At 45.5% G+C, this 20,737-nt stretch overlaps 1 protein-coding gene across 1 annotated transcript in view; it reads left to right on the plus strand.

Annotated features, from left to right (window-relative positions):
* The window catches only part of nrxn3b (neurexin 3b), a 523,292-nt gene extending 505,402 nt beyond the window's left edge, over nucleotides 1-17,890 (plus strand). Inside the window, exon 23 of the mRNA XM_063223293.1 lies at nucleotides 16,029-17,890. Coding sequence (XP_063079363.1) covers nucleotides 16,029-17,104 — 1,076 coding nt within the window. The 3' untranslated portion in view covers nucleotides 17,105-17,890. The remainder of the gene's footprint in view (nucleotides 1-16,028) is intronic.
* The last annotated feature ends 2,847 nt before the right edge of the window (nucleotides 17,891-20,737 follow it).

The following is a 20,737-nucleotide window of genomic DNA, read 5'->3' on the forward strand; positions in this document are numbered from 1 at the left end:
TTACATAGATGCAGGGCTCTAAATTAACACCAGCCAACTGGCCAAATGCTGGTGCTGGTAGAAAAGACCAACTTATCTAGCCACTTTTCGCCCATTAGTGAGTGTGGGTTTGGCAGGTAATATTAATATCTGCTAGCCATTTTGGCTGGTGATGAAAAATGTGAATTTAGAGCCCTACATAGATGTGTTGTTACACATGACGTACTGTTACTTTACAGTCAAACAATTTGACCAATAAAAGTTACACTTGGCTATGGGGCCTTGAGTTGCAAACATGGCATTGCATCCATACTAATTTTGTCCTCTCTGACTGCATTCCAAAGAGAGTCGGACTTTGGGCCAAAAAAGTGCAAAATTAGTATCCAGCTCCATGTTACTCACACTGATGCTTCCAAAATGTATCTGTCCTGTTCATGGATGACTTGGCCAGTGCGTTGGGTGTGGCTGTGTGTGTGTGAGTGAGTGTGTGTATGTGTGTGTGCGTGCATGCGTGCGTGTGTATGTGTGTATACACGTCACACCCGACAGAAGATACATTTTGAGACTTGGAAAAGGAACCAAAAATGCTTTCAGCATAGATACTGTGATATGTATGTACTGTAGCAGACTAACTGCGGAAACCCAGTTCTCTTCTCCCGTATGTTCCTTTGTTCTCCCCCTATGTCAGAGGCTTGCCTTGCGTTGATATACATTCTAATAGAGAACAGATATCCTCGAATTTCTGTCTGCATTGTGTTTCCCGCCCCTACACATAGTCTTTTGCCAGGTGAAGGTGATTCTCCTACTTTCTTTCGAATTTCTTCTTTTTTTAATATGCTTTTGTTTGTTTGATTTTATTCTTTGTTTCTTTGTTTCCGCCCCCTCTTACTCCATAGGAATTCCAAAGATTTCATATAGTGTAATGATGGGACCGACGTGTAACACGTCTCCTTGTTTTTGTTGTTATTATTATTACTATTGTGTTTTTTGAGAAGCACTTGGGGCGCAACCTTGCTTGTTTGTTTTTTTTCCCCGAGCCTCCGTAACGAGCTGCCACTTAAAGAGTTAAGATGTTAATTACACACACACACACAGCCCACGCAGAGTCAGCAGGTCTGGCCTTGGACCTTTTTTTTATTACTTACACTCGACCATCAGACATACAAAGCGCTTTCATACTATTCCCTGCTTAACTCAGTCCACTGTCTATATTGAAGATGGACCAATGGACCACCACCTCTAAACTGCGGGACAGTCCATAAGGATAAATCAAACAAATAAACAAATAAACAAACAAACAAATAAACAAATAAACAAACAAATAAACAACAAAATTGGCCCCTGAGGATGGATGTCCTGTATGCCAGATTACCAGTCCAGGGGTGCATTTCTCAAAACTAGTCAAGTAGGTTTTATTGTCAATTTCTTTACATGCACTGGTCATACAAAGAATTTGAAATTACATTTATATGTATAGTTGCTAACTGCATTAGCTACATTGTTGTTTGCAGTGCAATTTCCCATTGACAACTACCCAAGTTGCTAATGGTTAACAACTACACTTTTGAGAAACGCACTCCAGTCCTGCTAATTCATGACGACCCCTTGGTTTTGCCCTTTTGTTTGTAATGCGGGCTGAAAAGGCTTTTTAATTGCCCGGCTGTCCTTTAGAATGTTTTTTCCTGGCCTAATTAACGATGCCTGTGATCTGAGTGTGCGCATATGTCCAGCTTTTCACAGCTTTTTTCCTGCCTTCCCCCCATAATCAATTAACTGCAATTAAGACTATGAATCATTGTGCGCTTAAATTGTCACATGATTATCCAACGCGTGTCTCTCTCACTCTCTCTCTCTCTCTCTCTCTCTCTCTCTCTCTCTCTCTCTCTCTCTCTCTCTCTCTCTCTCTCTCTCTCTCTCTCTCTCTCTCTCTCTCTCATGCAAAATGTTTGTGGGCAGAACATAGGCTACCCCATTTTTCCTCCTGATTTAATATTCAGCCCCACGATCTCTTTGCCCTGCCTTAACCCCAAAAGAAAAGTTTGATTACTTTTTATGACAACTTCGACTCCTTTGACCTTTTTTTCGGCTAAGGGCACCACCCGTAATAAAAGTGAACAATACAAGACCGCTGAAAGAGACAACCGACTGCAATGCGATGTATTGTGCCTCCGTGCCCTGTTTGGGTCCTCAAAAGAGCCATTGCTCGAGGTGGCAGCCCCAAGTGCTTAAAAAAATATGGTAGCTTAGTAAACTTATCTAAAGCAAGGTTGCAGTACACACTACACACCATCCTCTCTCTCATTTACGCCACATAAATTTAAAAAAATAAAACATCTACCTGCATATTACATTCATATGACCATAGCTGACACAGAAATTCTCATTCCTCATTCTGGTATTCTGCCACACCCCTCCTAACTTATTCAGGTTGTGGCCACTTGCATGACATTTTTTGTTTTTCTTTTAATTTTGGAAAAAAGTATTAGTCTTTAAGTTCCCCATTGTCGCCCCCCCCCCCCTCCATACTGAGACATATACAAAACATCCTTGCCCTGTCTCTTTCCCAAGCCTACATTCCACTGTCTATGATTTCGGAGTTGGTTTGTCTCTTCCGCCTTGGTTTGGACGCCCTGTCTCTGTACACATCCATCTTACCTGGGATAATATCGTTGATCCTCTCGTTTTTTGCCTCATCTTGTGCCGCATGATATTTTGGTGGTTGAAAAAAAAAGTCATTTTTGTTTTATTGTTTTTTTTCCCCTTGTGCCATTTGGACAAACTAAACAATAAACAACATCCCCAATGATCCTATACGCCCTCCCCACTCCCATATCCGATACAAGAAATCAAAGGCAACAAAATCTTTTCTTGCCATCCTTTGTTGTTTTTTTTACTTATCGTTTTTTTTATTTTTTGGCCTTGTGCAGGCAACCCCATTCTGTCTCAAGAAAGTTGTGTGTGAAAGAATGACCCTCAACCTCCTATCCCCCCCCCAAACCCAACCCAACCCAACCCAACCCATCCTCTCCTCTCCCTCACTTTGTTTTCTCCCCCCAACCCTCCCCCCAACCCTACCAGCCTCTCTGCATATACATGTCTGTTTGAATGCAGATGGCATAAAAAGAATTTTATTGCCACACAGTATATCTGTTTTTCTATTCTATTTGTTGCTCCTCCTGGTGAACCCCAAAGCATTTGTGGCATGCGTTGACTGTACCGTAGCTAGCTCGACTAAAAAACTAAACAAAACAACAACAAAAAACCTCTGGAGAGACTTCCATTTGCCAATGCATGGATTCGATTGGCGTCCATTTTGTGTGCTTTCTCATCCATAACGCTGTCTGGCTAACACCCGTGTCGTGTGTGCGTCGTTTGTGTACGTGTGTTTTCTTCGTGTGTGTTTATGTGCTTTTGAGTTGTTGTTGTTGTGCTGTGTGTGGTATGGCTCTATCCTTTCCGCGCTACTGCCTCCGTACTGGTTCTGTTATGTCTCTGTGTGGCCGTGAGCGCCTGTGTCTGTGCTTTGTATACGTATGTGTTTGTGCGTGTGTGTGCGTGCGTGCGTGTGTTTTTAAACTGTACCTACTCTTATGTTTGTCTTTGTCTCGCAATACTGCGTCTCATGACTTTGTTCTGTGTTAAAACTGTTTTGACCTTTCCTTGATCCAGACGGGATTCCACAAGAGGGCTAACTAGTGTGCACATGGTGTAGAAGGGGGGGGGGGGGGGGGGGGGGGGGGGGGGGGGGGGGGGGGGGGGGTAGTACAAGAATAAGAAGGATTGGAAATGAAGTGTGTGTGTGGGGGGGGGGTTGATTAGCATAGACAGAGTTTGCAAAATCAAAACCTAACCTTTCACATAAAACAGAAAAAATGAGGGGGGGGGGGGGGCAGGTGTCAAGGGTATAGGTTTGGTTTGGAAAGTGCTGGGGGGAGGAAATCGTGTGGGGGTTACTTTCTGTACATTATGTCTGTGGAAAAAGTGGTGGGGGGTCACTTTAAGATAATCTCAAAAGTGCTACGTATGGACATCTCCTTATTGTCCGCTCCATAAACCACCACAAGAGTTCACAACATCGAAACCTAACCAGAGATCAGTGGTGCAACACAAATAGCCTACTGTACTTGATACGATACGATACGATACGATACGATACGATACGATACGATACGATACGATACGATACGATACGATAATACTTTATTGTCAGTTTGCACTGAAATTAATTTACCATCCCTTAGCAACATTCTTTTAAGGCAGGGCATACACATACCATCACATCACAAGACTATTGCACAACTGACAAAAAAAGGACACAGGCCTATATACAGACATACATGCATACTACATACATTACATACAACTCACATACCTTGAAGATATTACCAACATGGCGTGATAACACTATGCAGTCTTACGACTGATTTAGCAAAAGAATCGATTGATGTATGATGCACTCCCACAACAGACAGAACTGAGGCCTGCAGAGATAGCCGTCTGAGACAAGTTTAATTCATTAAATACACACACACATACACACGCTGAAAAATATTCATTGATTGAATATACGTAGCCTACATATTAATAGACATATTGCAATGCAAACACACTCTTTCTCATTGACTTGGAACATCCCTGGGGGGCTGTCTATGTTAGCTTAACATCCCTGCCAGTCATTAAAGAGATATAGCCAATGTGAATGTACTGTACCAGAGGAATAGGGGTGTGTGTGTGTGTGTCTCCACATTAATACCTAGCCAGTGATTAAGTAACCACCATCTCCAGGAAACCTCGGAACGCTGTTGTATAATGCAATGTGAATTTGTGAGCCCCTCTACTAATCACTCAGTTACAGTAATCTCACTGCATAGTAAAACACAAAAATGCTGTGTTATTTCAACACTGAGAGAGTCAATTTAACATCTTCTATGGTGTATTTGGTCCAAGAATACTCCCTATGTGTGGAATTAACACTGCATTTTTTTTAACTGTGCGGCTCACGGGCAGGAGGGTATTGAGACTGAGAGAGACATCAGCGGAGACATGAAAAATCCAGTCTCTCAGGCTCTCATTACGGCTGACCATTACTACGTCTTAATGTGATTCTTAATGAACGCTCGCGCCCCTGTCGCGACAAATTATTAATCGGAAGAAGGGGGGTGGGGGGAGGAGGGGGGCTCACTTGGACGCGATCGAGGCCCTCAGTCCACTCGAGGCGAGGCAAGGCAAGGCAAGCGCAGTAGTGGATTTGTCCTCTCACGCCTAGACAGTTTGGGTCGATGAATTCACACCATCAGTTTTACTGCCTGAGCTGCTTCTTGATGAGTCGTAAGCTCCGAGTAACCTTGCATTGGAGGCTAAGAGAGAGTCTCTGAGAGAGAGAGAGAGAGAGAGAGAGAGAGAGAGAGAGAGAGAAAGAGAGAGAGAGAGAGAGAGAGAGAGAGAGAGAAATATATAAATAAAAGTGGGCTATGCTTCTGCAGTTGCTGCTCCCAAGGGCTGAGTGAAATACTGATGGCGTGAGGGAATGATTAACATCTCTTCCCTCAGGCTGGAGAGCTAGCGCTATAGCCGGGCAGGAGAGACGAATGGAGAGCAGGGGAGAAGGGGAGAAGGGGAGAAGGGGAGAAGGGGAGAAGGGAGAAGGGGAGAAGGGGAAAGGAGAGCAGGGGAGAAGGGGAGAAGGGGAGCGGGAGGGTGGAGGTAGAGTAGGAGGACAGTGTGTGTGGGAGGGGCGTACAGAGGAGATGGGGGTGGTAATGAGAGTATAGGGAGGTGGGATGAGGAGATGGGGTTCTGGAGGGGTGGAACTGAAGGTGGGAGAATACAGTAGAGTAGAGTAGAGTAGAGCAGTGGTTTTTAACCTTTTTCGAGCCAAGGGACAGCTTTTTTGAGGAAAAAATGCCAAGGCGCCTCAACAATTGTACATTGAACAACTGAAAGTAAAAAAAACCTTTTGCTCATATTAACAATGTACCGTCATTCTATAATTTTCCACGGCACACCAGATGATCTCTCACGGCACAAGTGTTCCCTGGCACAGTGGTGGAAAAACACTGGAGTAGAGTAGAGTAGAGTAGAGTAGAGTAGAGTAGAGTGGAGTAGAGTAGATTTTGGAATATGAGAAATTTTGGAGGAAATAGGGCTGGGATGGGGGATGGGGGATGGGGGATGCGGGTAGGCATGACACAGAGTAGATATGGGTGGTTATGGAGTCAGATGGAGGTGGCAGGGACAGTGTAAAAGGGTAGAGTTAAAGGTGCGCCATGTAATATTTATAGTAGTTAATTTCCAGAATCCATGATGCCCATTCACAAATGTTACCTTTTTGACAAATATTTACCACCAGCATCAAATTCTAAGTATTCAATATGACTGGGAAAATTGCACTTTTCATATATGAAAAGGGGGATCTTCTACATGGTCTGCCATTTTGAATTTCCAGAAATATACTTTTTTTGCTGTAAAACTTGCTTGAACTTTGCTCATACTAGTAAATAGTTGTTTATTACTTAGTAAATATTCATGAAAAGATGGAAGTTGGCAATAGGCGGCACAATTTCAATGAGAAGCATAGCTGCCTGTAATACCTATTCTGGCCACATCTTACACAGTACACCTTTACAGGTAAGAGGAAAACCAGTGCAGTATGAATGAAGAGGTAGGGGTGGATAGGGCAAGTGGGAGGGAGAGTTTGGAGGTTATGAAGGTGGGAGAGAGAGAGGAGAAGGAGGAGGAGAAGGAGGAGGGTGCGACAGAAGAGACAGAGCGACCGAGCAGACGAGTGGGCAGCAGCGCAGCACAGTGCAGTGCGTAACGGATGGGAGTCGACGGCCCGGGCGCATCCCTCACGCCTTGCGTTCCGAGCCGTGTCGCACCTCGTCAGCGCCCACGTTGTCAACTTCCTCCCACCTCGCCAACACACTCCTCTCCCCTCCCCTCCCCCTCCCCTCCGCTGTCATCTCAGCACAGGTCCCAGATCGGTTAAAGGGCTTATTTCGATGACAGGCGTCGAGGAGCTATGCTGCCAGCTCCAAAATGGCACGGCCCCACAAATCAGCCGCGCACTCGAGCGACTACGACTGGCCACACGTCTATACGACTCTTTGTCCTGAGGATGGCCATTTAACACAGTGGGCACATATTGTAACCGGGGGGACACAATGAGGGATTAGTAGGCTATCTGCAAACGTGGCAGCAGCAGGCCAAAGCTCGCAAACGTGGCAGCAGGCTAAGGCTCCATCCGTCGCCCTCTCTAGCCGCCTCTGGCCTCCTCTTCCCCCCTTTCTGCCCCCCCTTGTGACAGATCCTTTAACACCTGCTGTCCTGTCCCACCAGTGGTGACTGGGCGCTCACCTTGCGCACTCAGGTGGAATCACTCCCGTCGTGCCCCTGACCTTTCAGGGACACTTAAGCCCCATTTTGTTGCTAAAAAAAGGAAAAATGTGTCCTGTCTTTGGACAAGGATGCACCCCGCTGTTCCACTCTGGCTGGGCCCTGAGCTGTTGCCCTGTGTCCAGTGTAGGCAGGGCAGGCCTGCTACCCGAATTGGCCAGGCCCAGGACAAAGTCGTCTGAAAGCCCCCCCCGCCAAACACACCTAATATAAACAACGAGCAATGAGGACCCAGTTTTGGGCCTTCTCTCTCCCTGGGCCCGGGAGAGATGACCTGTTTGAAAACGCATGGCTTGTTGGTGTAGCGGTCCGAGCCCCAGTTTGGTACCCCTAGGACCCCGTTTTGGGTCTCCTCTGTCCCTGGGCTCAGGAAAACGGAGCTTTTTGAAAGGTGTAGCGGACAGCGTCCCAGTTTGGTACCCCAACAGACCTGGGTTTGAATCCTAGTGGGGCAACTCTACTCCTCTCACCTACATTAACTGACACCCTCTGAGCTGTGCAGGACCTGCATTTGGTCGTGTCTTTTTGCCGCACTTTAGTAGAACAGAGGGACGGTCTCTTCGTCCCCGGTCTGGGAGCACAGTATCCATGGTGAAGTGTCTTCACCACCAAAGAAGCTGATGGGGGGGGGGGTGTTGGGGGTCCTTTCAGACAATTTTTTCCTGGGCCCAGTCAAAGCTGCCAGCAGCCCTGCGCTGCAGCTGTGCACCACTCAAGGGGGGGAAAAAACGGATTGAGGTCTCTGCGTGTGCCTATTGTAGCAGGCCAACAGTTCCCGCGGCAGCAGGCAACGGTGCGTCAAACCCTCCCCCCCCACCCCCCACCACACACACACACACCTCCCCACCCGCCTCCCAATAGATAATCTCCCATGTGCCTTCAGGGAGGGAGCTAATCTCCACCCTGCTCAACTCGTCAGAGCTTAGGCTCAGGTGAGAAGATGTGCAGCCCCAGCAGCATGGAGACTAGGGGGACTGGGGGACAGCACCAGGCAGGGAGCACTCTACATAGCTACAGAGATATCTCTCTCTCTCTCTCTCTCTCTCTCTCTCTCTCTCTCTCTCTCTCTCTCTCTCTCGCTCTCTCTCATTCTTTCTCTCTCTCTCTCTTTCTCTCATACTCTTATTTTCTCTCTCTCTCTCTCTCTCTCTCTCTCTCTCTCTCTCTCTCTCTCTCTCTCTCTCTCTCTCTCTCTCTCTCTCTCTCTCTCTCTCTCTCTCTCATTCTGTCTTTCTCTCTCTCTCTCTCTCTCTCTCTCTCCCACAAAAGGGATTTCTACTTTGCTCTGCCTGCTTGCCTCTCTACTCTGCACCGCATTGCTGTGGAAGGCCAGGCAGGCTGGCATCCCTTTCACGAGATCACAGCGTTAAATCCTAGCTCATAAACATACACACATTCTCTCTCTCTCTCTCTCTCTCTCTCTCTCTCTCTCTCTCTCTCTCTCTCTCTCTCTCTCTCTCTCTCCCTCTCTCCCTGACCCCCCCTTACACTTACACACACAGGGAAGCTGACAGGGAGGACATGGTGCAGGTATGCTATCCCGGGCCTAGGGAGAGGAGGGACCATTTTATGTATTAGGTGGGGGGCCCTTTGAGATGACTTTGTCCCGGGCCCGGTCAAAGCTGTCAGCGGCCCCCCTGCACACACAGATGCACTGCACTCCATTCACTGTCGTTTGGGAGCACTGGCAAAGCCCATGCGAGCCAAGCTCTGGGATTAGGCCACAGGCTGCAGGGATGAAGGCCTTGGAGTCAAGCTTCCTGTTCCTGTTCCTGGCCACTGAGAGGCAAAGCCTCGCATGCAGTGTTGCCAGATTGGGCGGTTACTCGCCCAAATGTGCTGCTTGGGATGGCCGTCTGCAGGTAAAAACAGGAAAAATTTGCCTTTGAGCGATTTTTCTGCAGTTTTATGCCCATAGAAATCAATGCAATTTGTTGAAATTGGACGGAATTTAGCACATTTTGGCGGTTTTTGAGAACCTATTGGGCGGGATTTGATCAGACAAATCTGGCAACACTGCCTACATGCTTCAGTGTGTTCGGAGTAGGGGTGGGGGTGGGAGTGGGGGTGGGGGTGAGTAGGGGTGGGGGTGAGTAGGGGTGGGGGTGGGGGTGGGGGTGGGGGTGGGGGTGGCGGTGAGTAGGGGTGGGGGTGGGGGTGGGGGTGGGGGTGAGTAGGGGTGGGGGGTGAGTAGGGGTGGGGGTGAGTAGGGGTGGGGGTGGGGTGGGGGTGGGGGTGGGGGTGGGGGGGGGGTGGCGGTGAGTAGGGGTGGGGGTGGGGGTGAGTAGGGGTGGGGGTGGCGGTGAGTAGGGGGTGGGGGTGGGGGTGAGTAGGGGTGGGGGTGGGGGTGGGGGTGAGTAGGGGTGGGGGTGAGTAGGGGTGGGGGTGGGGGTGGGGGTGAGTAGGGGTGGGGGTGTGAGTAGGGGTGGGGGTGGGGGTGGGGGTGAGTAGGGGTGGGGGTGAGTAGGGGTGGGGGTGGGGGTGAGTAGGGGTGGGGGGTGAGTAGGGGTGGGGGTGAGTAGGGGTGGGGGTGAGTAGGGGTGGGGGTGGGGGGTGAGTAGGGGTGGGGGTGAGTAGGGGTGGGGGTGAGTAGGGGTGGGGGTGAGTAGGGGGGGGGGGGGTGGGGGTGGGGGTGGGGTGGGGGTGAGTGGGGGTGGGGGTGAGTAGGGGTGGGGTGTGAGTAGGGGTGGGGGTGGGGGTGGGGGTAGGTAGGGGTCTGGCACGGGTGTTAGTGGTGGGTGGTGTACTGTACATCTCACATGAGTGAGCCTTCGTGTCTGAGACACGAGTGAACCTGTGACATTTCCACACCTTCACACTGTCACAGCCACATCGTCGGGTGGCAGGTGCAATTTTGCTTTTTCGCTAATGTGGCAGCCAGCGCTAAAAGCAATCCCTGAAGCGATTATGAGAGGTTTGAGAGAGAAGGAAAAAAACCCTCTAACATTATGTTTCAAATGCTGAGAAGGGCCGCCACTGACATAAAAAAAAAAGAGCAAACACATGAAAAGCTGTTCACAAATGAACACAATGTCAATATGAATGGTGCTTGCATTGGAGTTAATACTGTATGGTATTAAATTGTGCATGAGCACACGATGGGGGTTATGATGCCTCTCTGCACCTGAATGGAGGCGTCTGTGCTGTGACCAAGTCAGAGCATTAAAGATGCAGCAGTAGACATGTTGACTTAGCAGCAAAGCTAACACAGCGTTGTTGAGTGTTGTGAGACACTAGTGCAGCCCCATGCCGGATTAAAGCATAGGCTAGATATGGCTGCAGCCTAGGGGTCCCCACCTACTGCCAGGAATTGGCCAAACATGAAAATTGTAACATAATGGAATATTGAAAAATTCAGCTGTGGTATTGAATACAGTTGTCCTTAATTCCTAGCTTGTGATTATGACACTGTCTATGTACATTTATCATAAAATGTGTCCTCCGGGGGGCCCCACAGCAACCTGTAGCCTAGGGGGCCCATATCCTCTTAATCCAGCCCTGGCTCCATGGAATAGGGGGCCCATGACAACTGTGATTTTTGAGAGACTATCGTCCTCCAAACATCCTTTGCTCTTCAAACCTCTTAGCGGTGAGATAGTCTACTCTTTTTTTTCTTGAGGCACTCATCCACTGCGACTACCTGGGTCAACATGCAGTAAAGGTAGCTTTTATAAATACCAGGGAAGGGGTGGGGGGGTCAGTTGTCCCGGGCCTAGGTAGAGGGAAGGCCCAGAATTGCCTCCCCAGTACATCTCTCAATACTGTATGTACTGGGTGGGAGGGGCCTTTACTGTAATACCTCCTTTTCACTGCCGGTTTTCTGGTAGACTTACAGCTTGACAGAGCGCGACTTGTCTAGGGTGAGGGAAGGCCCCAGAATTGACTCACCAGTACATTGGACTGTATGTACTGAGTGGGAGGGGCCTTTAAGATAGCTTTGTACTGGGCCTGTACTGAGCCAAAGCTGTCAGTGGCCCCTAAATACAGCCACCTATTCCCCCAGTGGGATGTGATAAATGACAGTGTGGACTCACATTCGCATGTTAGCTTCTCATATAGCGGTGGGGCATGTTTGCCTAGTCAGGCCTAGAGCAATGTAAATATCATTCCTGATCTCCGGAAAAATCGGGAACTCCACCTACTTTGGCGAAAACCAGCCAACCAGTAGCAAACCTAGTGAGACGGGTCAACCATGCCATTGTGGGAATGTTAATTGTTATGCTCTTGGTCAGACCAAATCTCGAAGAGATGTCAAAGTCGATGATAATCAGGGTAACGTTTGCCATCAACAGATCGTCTCCACATGCATTGATTGAATGGCTGACAATATTGATGACAAAATGGACTTTTCTTCAATTTTGCTGTATTAGTTTCGTCACTCTGTGTGTGTGTGTGTGTGTGTGTGTGTGTGTGTGTGTGTGTGTGTGTGTGTGTGTGTGTGTGTGTGTGTGTGTGTGTGTGTGTGTGTGTGTGTGTGTGTGTGTGTGTGAGCGTGCGTGCGTGCTTGCATGCGTATGTGTGTGTGTGTGTGTGTACATACAGTACTACCTAGTAAGATTATAGTCAACGTGGCCTCAAGGGACAGCAACGAGCCTACACACGAGTTTCCTGGAGATTCGAGCATAAAGGTGGCACTGGTGAAAAAGAAAAATAATGTCCCGTCCTAAAATGTGAAATGAACTCTGGAGGGAGGTCCATGTATCTCGAGCTCCCTCAGGGTGACAAAAGAAAAACAGAATATGAGGGAGCGAGGAAGGAGAGCGAGGGAGGAGGTCGCACATGGGAATGGGACAAGGAGGAAAAGAGAAGAAGGGCTTTGTGTAGCTAGGTAGCCTACTGTTTAAAATACATGGGGCATGTTAAACAGCATAAGCAGGTGGGAGTAATGCAGGTGGAACGTCCAGATTATTCACACGAGTTTTATACTGCACATGTCCTCTTGTGGAATACCCTGGAATAGTGTGTTATATCTGTATAGCGAAGGCTGTTGGTTATGTAATGACACACTCAAAAAAAAAAAAAACCTAACAAGAACTAACAATACTTACAAGCCATAATTAGTCATCATGGCACTTAATTTAATTATGATGATGCCATTGCACATTTAACGAGGTGAAATTGTGAATTGGATTCCTGTATTTGACATCAACTGCATTAACATGTTATGATACCCTACAGCTCTTGGCTTCCTAGTCCGCCACAGTGGTGGGACCATGTCAGCTTAGTATACCCCAGCTTGCCTTGACATCGTGTTACTCTCCCTAAATGCAACTTACTTCAGCACGGTTTTTAAACCTTGCAGTGGAAACAAAATTACATAGAAAACACCCCGCGACCAAACAAACCAAATAAATCACTAACAATGTCTAAGTGAAAAATCTGTATTTTCTCCTGTACTGTAGTACATCCAGAATGCACCCTTTTCCTTGGCTTCATTAACAAACGATTGCTAACTTTGAGAATTTTTCTCTTGAAACACTGGAGACAACTAATAATCGTCCTCATTATTGGTTGGTGACAGTGGTGTGGCAGTAGTGAGTTGTTGTGGCCCCCTTTCTCCTCTTGCCTACCCCCTTAGTGTGTGCTATCTGGTTGTCCTTTCCCTTGATAGTGTGCGAGTCACGTTTTTTTTTTCATCTAATTTCCTTTTCCTAAAAAAATGTTTGTGTGTTTTAAATACATATATATGCCTATGCGTTGGTATAAAGTATATATATGTTGTTCTGATTTTCCTAAAGTAATAAGTAATTTATATGGATTATGTTGATCATAATAGTAATAATAATGGTAAATATAATGTTAATGTTATGAACATTAAGTATTCTCTTTTGTTGGCCTGCTCCTCTCTTTTTTCTTGATGAACAGTGTTGGCTAGGATTGGCTCTTTTGGTGACCTCTGTCCCCTAAGCGGATTGGTTAATGTGACAAATGTTAGTGAAGTTCCCAAGTCCATCAAGATCAAATAGAGGAGTTTGGTCTAGAGTGTGGCCCTCACCACTATCGCCTCAATTACACTTCTCTAACCAAAGAGCTAAAGTTGCTGCAAAAACCCAATTGACCACGATTGATAATGATTGCACAGTATATTCTCAACTGACTGCTTGGTGGTAAGAAGTTGCAGCTTAGGGTTTGTAAGACTTGTCAGTGTTTTTTAAGAGTGCTGTTTTCTTTCTCTTGTTGATGGGCATGTATATGCTCATTGTCTGTATATCCCCATCCCCTTCCTTACAGCTAAAAGCTCTAACGCAGGCCGACCGCTTCGTGCCGCCATTACATGGACATGGCAACTGATGTACACGTTCACACCCATCTTTGTCATTTCCTACCTAGTATGTTCATAGGCCCTTCTCCCCCCCCCCCCCCCCACCCCTACCCGACTCCCACCCCTCCCACACCCACACCCACCCCCAAAACAAACAAACGAAAACTTTAGCGATGATATAACATGTACAGTCATGCATTTCTTCTGAAATAACAAAAAAGCGATGAAAAATGTCAAGCGAAAATAAATAAATAACAAATGACATTATTTAAAAAAAGATTTAATAATCAGATTGTACATATCTGATGCAAAAAGATGGAGCTTACCTATGAAACGGTGATAGATGTACAGTTTTCATTTTGTAAAAAAAAAAGATAAGTTATTTATCAGAAGAGGATAAAAAAATTAAAATAACAGAATGGTGAAGTTTATTTTTCATGTCATGGTGTGTGGATGTATGTGATGTTGCCTCCCAGTATACCATCCTATCCAGAGAGATCGTTTTTAAATAAAACTAAGCTACTGCTTCATTACAACAATCTTAAAAACTAACCACACTTGTCCGAAAGGCATTCTTACACAACTTTCTTTTGTAAATTTTTTTCTTCCTGCCAAAATCATGCGGGCAATTTGTTGATGTAAGTCACAAAAATTGGTATGCTTTCTTCCTTTGATGAGTACTTTTTCATTGGCTCTTATTTTTATTTAGTTATTTTATTTGGTTATTTAATCTTTTTATTGAAAATTATTATTTTATTCGTTTTTACTAACCCTTTTTTTATTTTCAATCTGTGTCTTTGGTTTGTGAATGTATCCAGGTTTGCTTTGAGTTTGGTTGTCGACTCTTCCTTTGCATTGCATTTCCTTTTTCTATTATTTTTTTTTAACTGGTATGTTTCTGTTTCTTCTTTCCTCAGTAGACCTTTGCATTGCCTTGTAGTGCCCTTTGTTTGTAAGCCTTTGCAGTGTGAAAACCTGACACTATGGCAGACGGTTGGAATCAGCAGTGGCAATCTGAATGTTTTCAGATTCGTGAAATTAATCAATTAAGTGTTAATTAAACACACACACACGCACGCACGCACGCACGCACGCACACACACACACACACTTCCATGTATTAATTCTGAGTTATTACTATTAGGCATACTATTGCTGTGTTTCACCATGAACACACTAGTGTAACTTTGTTTTACACACACTCACATACACACACTCTAGAAAGAAACAGGTTTGTATCGCAGAACATTCAGGTGATGTCAAACTGTGTTCTGACCCAATGCCATTGTGGTTACCATCTATATTACCTGTCAAAAGGCAAAAGGCTAGGGGTCTGTGATGGGAACCTGAGTAGTCCATGTTGTGGGGACGATGTGCACAGGCAAGCATAGTTCACAAGGGTAACACTTCACAATAACCTTCCGCTAATTGGTTAACTAATGGTTAACTAATGTTAACTAATGGTAAGGTATGTTGCCCCGGAAATGGAGGGCCTAAGCTCTGCTGCATAATCGTGATTAATATCATGATCGTGATTTTGATCTAAATAATCGTGATTATATTTTTCTTCCTTAATCGTGCCGCCCTAATATATTATTGCCATCAGCAAATGTTTAGTAAGTGTTATACAATTGATTTAATAATGATATATCATTGCTTATAATAGGCCTAGTATTATAGATGCACAACAAACCATTAGCTAACCATTTATTAACGATTTATGCAGAAGGTTATTGTGAAGTGTTACCGACAGGGGTACTGAAGTCAACATGTCTCATTTACAGTAAGGCTAGACAGGCAGACATTTCCTCAAAATAAGCTAAACATTTAGTTTTTTTTAGTGGTGTAATTCATTCCATAGATAGAACATTGTTTGTAATGGCACACTTATTTACCCACATCACACCAAGAATAGGATTCAACGATAACATACATGAATATATCAATTTGTAAAAAAATCACAGAGCTAGCATTTAGTTTCATGTACGGAGTTGCATGTTTCTCCGCCTAATTATCACGGCTTGTTGTTGAAGTGTAGTTTTAGTTGTATTTTACACAGATCCTTGCTTATCCCTTGAAGCCTTTTGATACATATTTTTTTGTCTTATTATTTTAACCATGTTTGCATTTCTTTCTGTTTGAATTCATTTTTCGTGCAGGTGTGTGGACTTTGCATTGGTGTAGAGTAGTGTTTCATGTCATTATTTCATTTTCTATATGATTTGTCAAATTTATGTTCTATTTATTTTCTATTTTTTTGCTTTTTACATTCTGTTGTTGGTGTTTCATTGTGTGTGGATCGGCATGTGTGAATCTGAGACCGCTTTAACACCTGTCTTGTGGTTCTTCCTCTCTTTCTCTCTCTCTCTCTCTCTCACTTTCTCTCTCACAGGAGGGGAATTAGTCATCCCCGTGCTAGTAGAGGATCCCTTAGACATCCCTCCCGTCTCCACCCGTGCCCCCTACCTCCCCCTCCCCCCAACCCTGCGCCCCGTCCTCACCATTATCGACACCACCAAAGAGTCCCTGGCCATGCCCACGCCGGAGGCGGGGGTGCCTTGCTTGTCGGACCGTGGCAGCGATGATTGTGATGATGATGGTGGTGATGATGATGGTGGTTATGATGATGGTGATGATGATGATGATGATGGTGATGGCTTGGTGGTTTCGGGGTTTGGCTCAGGGGAGGCGTTCGACTCCAGCCTTCCCCCGACAGACGACGAGGATTTTTACACCACCTTCTCCCTGGTAACAGATAAGATCTTGACCACGTCGGCCTATGATGGCGGCTACAAGGCCCATGCGCCCAAGTGGGAGGCCAAGGACTTTAGGCCCAGTGTGGCCCCGGAGGCCCCGGGCAGGACTACCACTACGGTGCCCCCCGCACTGCTGCCCGGCCTCCAGAGCACCGTGGCGGTGGTGCCCCCCGCCGGTGGTGCCGCCGGCGCCGTGCCGGGTTCCCCCGGCTCCGAAACGCCGCCCAAAATCCCGGCGGGCAAAATGAACAACCGCGAGGTGGTCAAGCCCCCGTCGCAGCCCGGCATCGTCCTGCTCCCGCTGCCCACGGCCTACGACGCGGACGGCACCAAGCCCCGCGGCGGCGGCCCCTTAATCACCTCGCCCATGCTGCGCAACAACGCGCCCAACAACGGCCCCTTGCCCACGGTGCCGGGCGTGCGCGGCGGCCGGGTGCCACCCGACGCCAGGGAGGTGATCCGCGAGTCCAGCAGCACCACGGGCATGGTGGTGGGCATCGTGTCGGCCGCCGCCCTCTGCATCCTCATCCTCCTCTACGCCATGTACAAGTACCGCAACCGCGACGAGGGCTCGTACCAGGTGGACGAGACGCGCAACTACATCAGCAACTCGGCGCAGACCAACGGAGCCGTGGTCAAGGACAAACAGCCCAGTGCCAAGGGTGCCAGCGGAAAGAGACCGAAAGACAAGGACAAGGAATACTATGTATAAGAGAGAAAGAAACAGAAAAAATTATTTACGAACTAAAATAAGTATGTTGAGAGTGGACACAAAAAAACGGAGTGAGAAAGTGGTGGAAAATAAGATGGCATCCAAAAACCTGACTACTTCTTACAGTACTTACATTGTGGAGCTGTGATTTTTTTGGACTCTAAAGCCTACTGAGAACTCATGAACGTAATGTAATGTGAGTGTGGCTGAGCAATGAAGTACTGTGATTTGAAGCACACTTACTATGGTAAGCATACAGGGCTGGCACACCGGCACATTCGGGACCTTTGTTACCGTACCTCGTGGTCGATATGGTCTGATCACAACCGTTGGTTGGTTGGCAGTGTAAAATATCTCATTGTTACATTGTTTATCCCTGACAGACTCTCAAAAAGCGATCTCCTGATTCTTGGCGTCAAAAGTTAACAACAGCAACGGACCATATAGAACAAAACAAAAAACAAAAAAAACAAAAAAAACAACCTTTGTCCATTGTAACTCTGTAAAAATACAATGATCATTCGCCATTTTGGGCATGCATGTGAAATGTGTGTTGATACAACGCTGGCGTCTTTTGCAGAGAAAGAGAGAAAGGAGAGAAAGAAAAAGTGGTTTTAGGTTTGACGTCCTTCATCAGAAATGCAGTGTCGGTGAGCACAAATTTGCCATAAGAAAAAAAAGAAGCTGAACTTGTGAAGCTGAACTGAAAAAAACAACGCAGAGTGTGATGACGGAGCTACACACTCCTTTCTTTCTGTTGATTTTTTCTTTTCTTTCTTTCTTTCTTTCTTTGCTTTGTTTTCAAAAACACAAACATATGATTTGATACATTTTAATTGGTTGAAGGTATTTACTTTCACAACAGAAGTAACAGTGCGTTATTATCAGCAATATCAGCTGCTCAGTTTCAGTTTGTTGATATATATTTTTCTCTCCCTGTTATCTGTTTTAATGTCGGTTACAGGGGTCAACTTTCTACTGATCAAGAAAAAGGGTTAGAAAGCCGCGCAGTAAAACCAGATTTGTTATCGATCATATGCCATGTCAGACCCATGGCAGAAAAATACAGATTCTTTTTTTAGGCCTTTACAGCAGGAGAAAATGGCATATCTTGATTGATATACTTTGTTTTTGTATGTGTATTTTTTAAAAGCACTTGTCTCTGTGATTTGCTACATTTTGTGTTGCGTTACGCACTCCCTCCCCTCCCCCATCCCCCACCCGTCCCTATTCTTCTCGAGGTTGCTGTGACTGAAACCATCTCATCCCGTATGGTCCGTAGTAGAGGAGACGAACCATCAATGTCAAACACAATGCCCGGCAAGAAGGTGTGAGGATGGATGGATGCAATGTGAAAATCATGTGAATTTCATCTTGTCACAGTCAACTGTGTCAAAAAAAAGATATGTTTACACATTTTATTGCATTATTGCTGTTGTACTTTGCAGGTCAATGCTGTACATAACATTTGCATTTTTGTTTCTTTCTTTTTCTTTCTTTTTCTGTTTTTTAACTACTCTGTACAGAAAGAACCTCGGGCCTAGTTTATCCATGTAGTTCATGACATAAAGCAAGGGATATCATTTCAGTGTGACGTCAGACTCTGACACACGGCATTGTGCATTTCCTTTGTGACGAGCGGCGAAACGTTGTTAGGTTAGCAATCTAGTCAGTTTGGTTGGTCTGTAGTCGCATGAGTGTTTGACTCCAAGACGCGGTAAGTCAGTTTATAGAGCAATGCCCTCCTTGGTCGTACCACAGCATACGTACGCATCATTTGTTACATTATTGTTATTTATTTTTTATTTAAAAACATGAGGGTTGAGACAAAAATGTGAAAAGAATAAAGATGGACTTATGACGATGGCGTTTGGCTTAAGACTGGAATGCGTTCTCTGAACTATGGGATGATTTCTTTGATGTTTGTCCATGTTCTTTGTCCAGTCACCATATGTATGTATGTATGTATGTGTTCTATCATTTCTCTTCTTTTATGTCCGACCTATTATTGTGCATTTCTTGGTTCCTCATTTTATAACTGTTAGTGCTGGCAAATATTATGTGGGATTTTATTTTTGATTGGTATTTTGTTTTAATTTGAAGTCATCAAATTGTTTTATGTTCATGTCATATTTTTGAAGGAGACACAAAATCAGTGTGTGCATTCATTGTTGTATGTTTTTTTTAAAAAAGAAATACATCCATTCTTGTTTCTTTCCTTTCTTTTGCTTTTAGGTTACATTCAGCAATAAAATGTTCCTCCCAGAGTTTTCACAACGTTTAGTGCATGACGGTTGTGGTTCGTTTGGTTCTGCACAGCACAAAGGCAACCAATGCAACACTCACTACAAGCTATTGGTACTTTGAGTAGATCATCAGTCTCTTATCATATTTTGATTGTTTTTTTTTTTTTTAAAATTAGCATTTTTAACCACTATGTCAAACAAGTTCTGCACATTATCATACAGAAGGCCTACACAATTGTCATTTAATGTGCCTGAGAAAGAGGAAGAAAGGATGAACAATATTACACATAATACTATCTAAAGAGACTGTAGATAAATGACCCTACTCAAAAGTAGATATGAAAATAGAGTTGTTTTTAGTTTATTTTTATAACGTGCCACTGTTGGGATAGTTCTAATTCCATCACAGAGTTGTGATGGCCCCATTATGGCCATTTCAAAGATTTTTTTTGGTCTTTTAGACTTTTTATTATTGACAAGAGACAGTATGAGAGAGTGACAGGGAATGTTTGGGAGAGAGAGACCGGGAAGGGTCGGCAAAGGACCAGGGCCGAAATCGAACCCGGGTCGGCCGCATAGTAGACGAGTGCCCTACCATTACCACGGTAGGGCCCATTATGGCCATTTCACCCTGTCTGTATTGTACCCTGGACACAACCAGCAGAAGAGACTGAAGAATACATGTGGTGTAAGTGTATGATTTAAAAAGTCCAAAACAATCTTTATTTAGTGGACTATTGCATTAATTTTTTTAATGCATTGGCCCAATAAATAACGATTGTTTTGGACTTTGTAAATCAACTGAAGTGCCTGCATCAACGATTTTTTCTCCCTTTTTGTTGAACATTGCACCCTCCAAGAGCACCAGTTGTTTTAGAGGATACTAGCAGCGCTCTACCAACTCTTCTGTGGTGTAAGTGTATGTCTTAAGCCACTGGATCCTACTTGTCCTGCCTCAAATGCATTGAATCCAAGGGGTCTGATGTCACCAGAAAAAAAGGGTCCATGAAGGGGCTTCCAAAGAGGCATTTGGTGTCAACAGTGAGTGAGAAGCAATCACTGAAGCAATCCAAATCCACCCACCTCCCAATACGCGCCCATGATAGTGAGATCTTGGTTTGTTTTGCTGAGAGTGATGGAGTCTTACTGAAAAGCCCCTGAAGTCTGTTCTCTCTGCCTCCCCCCCCGAGTAGGTCTCTTCACTGGATAAATAGAATAACATTGTGCGTGCGTGTGTGTATGTGTACATGAATCTGTGTGTGTGTGTGCTGTACGAGCTTGTGTGTGTGTGTGTGTGTGTGTGTGTGTGTGTGTGTGTGTGTGTGTGTGTGTGTGTGTGTGTGTGTGTTTGGCAGTCCCTTGGAGGAGACAGCAGGCAGGAAGAGCT

The sequence above is a fragment of the Engraulis encrasicolus genome, chromosome 18 (assembly GCF_034702125.1).
Source record: "Engraulis encrasicolus isolate BLACKSEA-1 chromosome 18, IST_EnEncr_1.0, whole genome shotgun sequence".
Classification (NCBI taxonomy): Eukaryota; Metazoa; Chordata; class Actinopteri; order Clupeiformes; family Engraulidae; genus Engraulis; species Engraulis encrasicolus.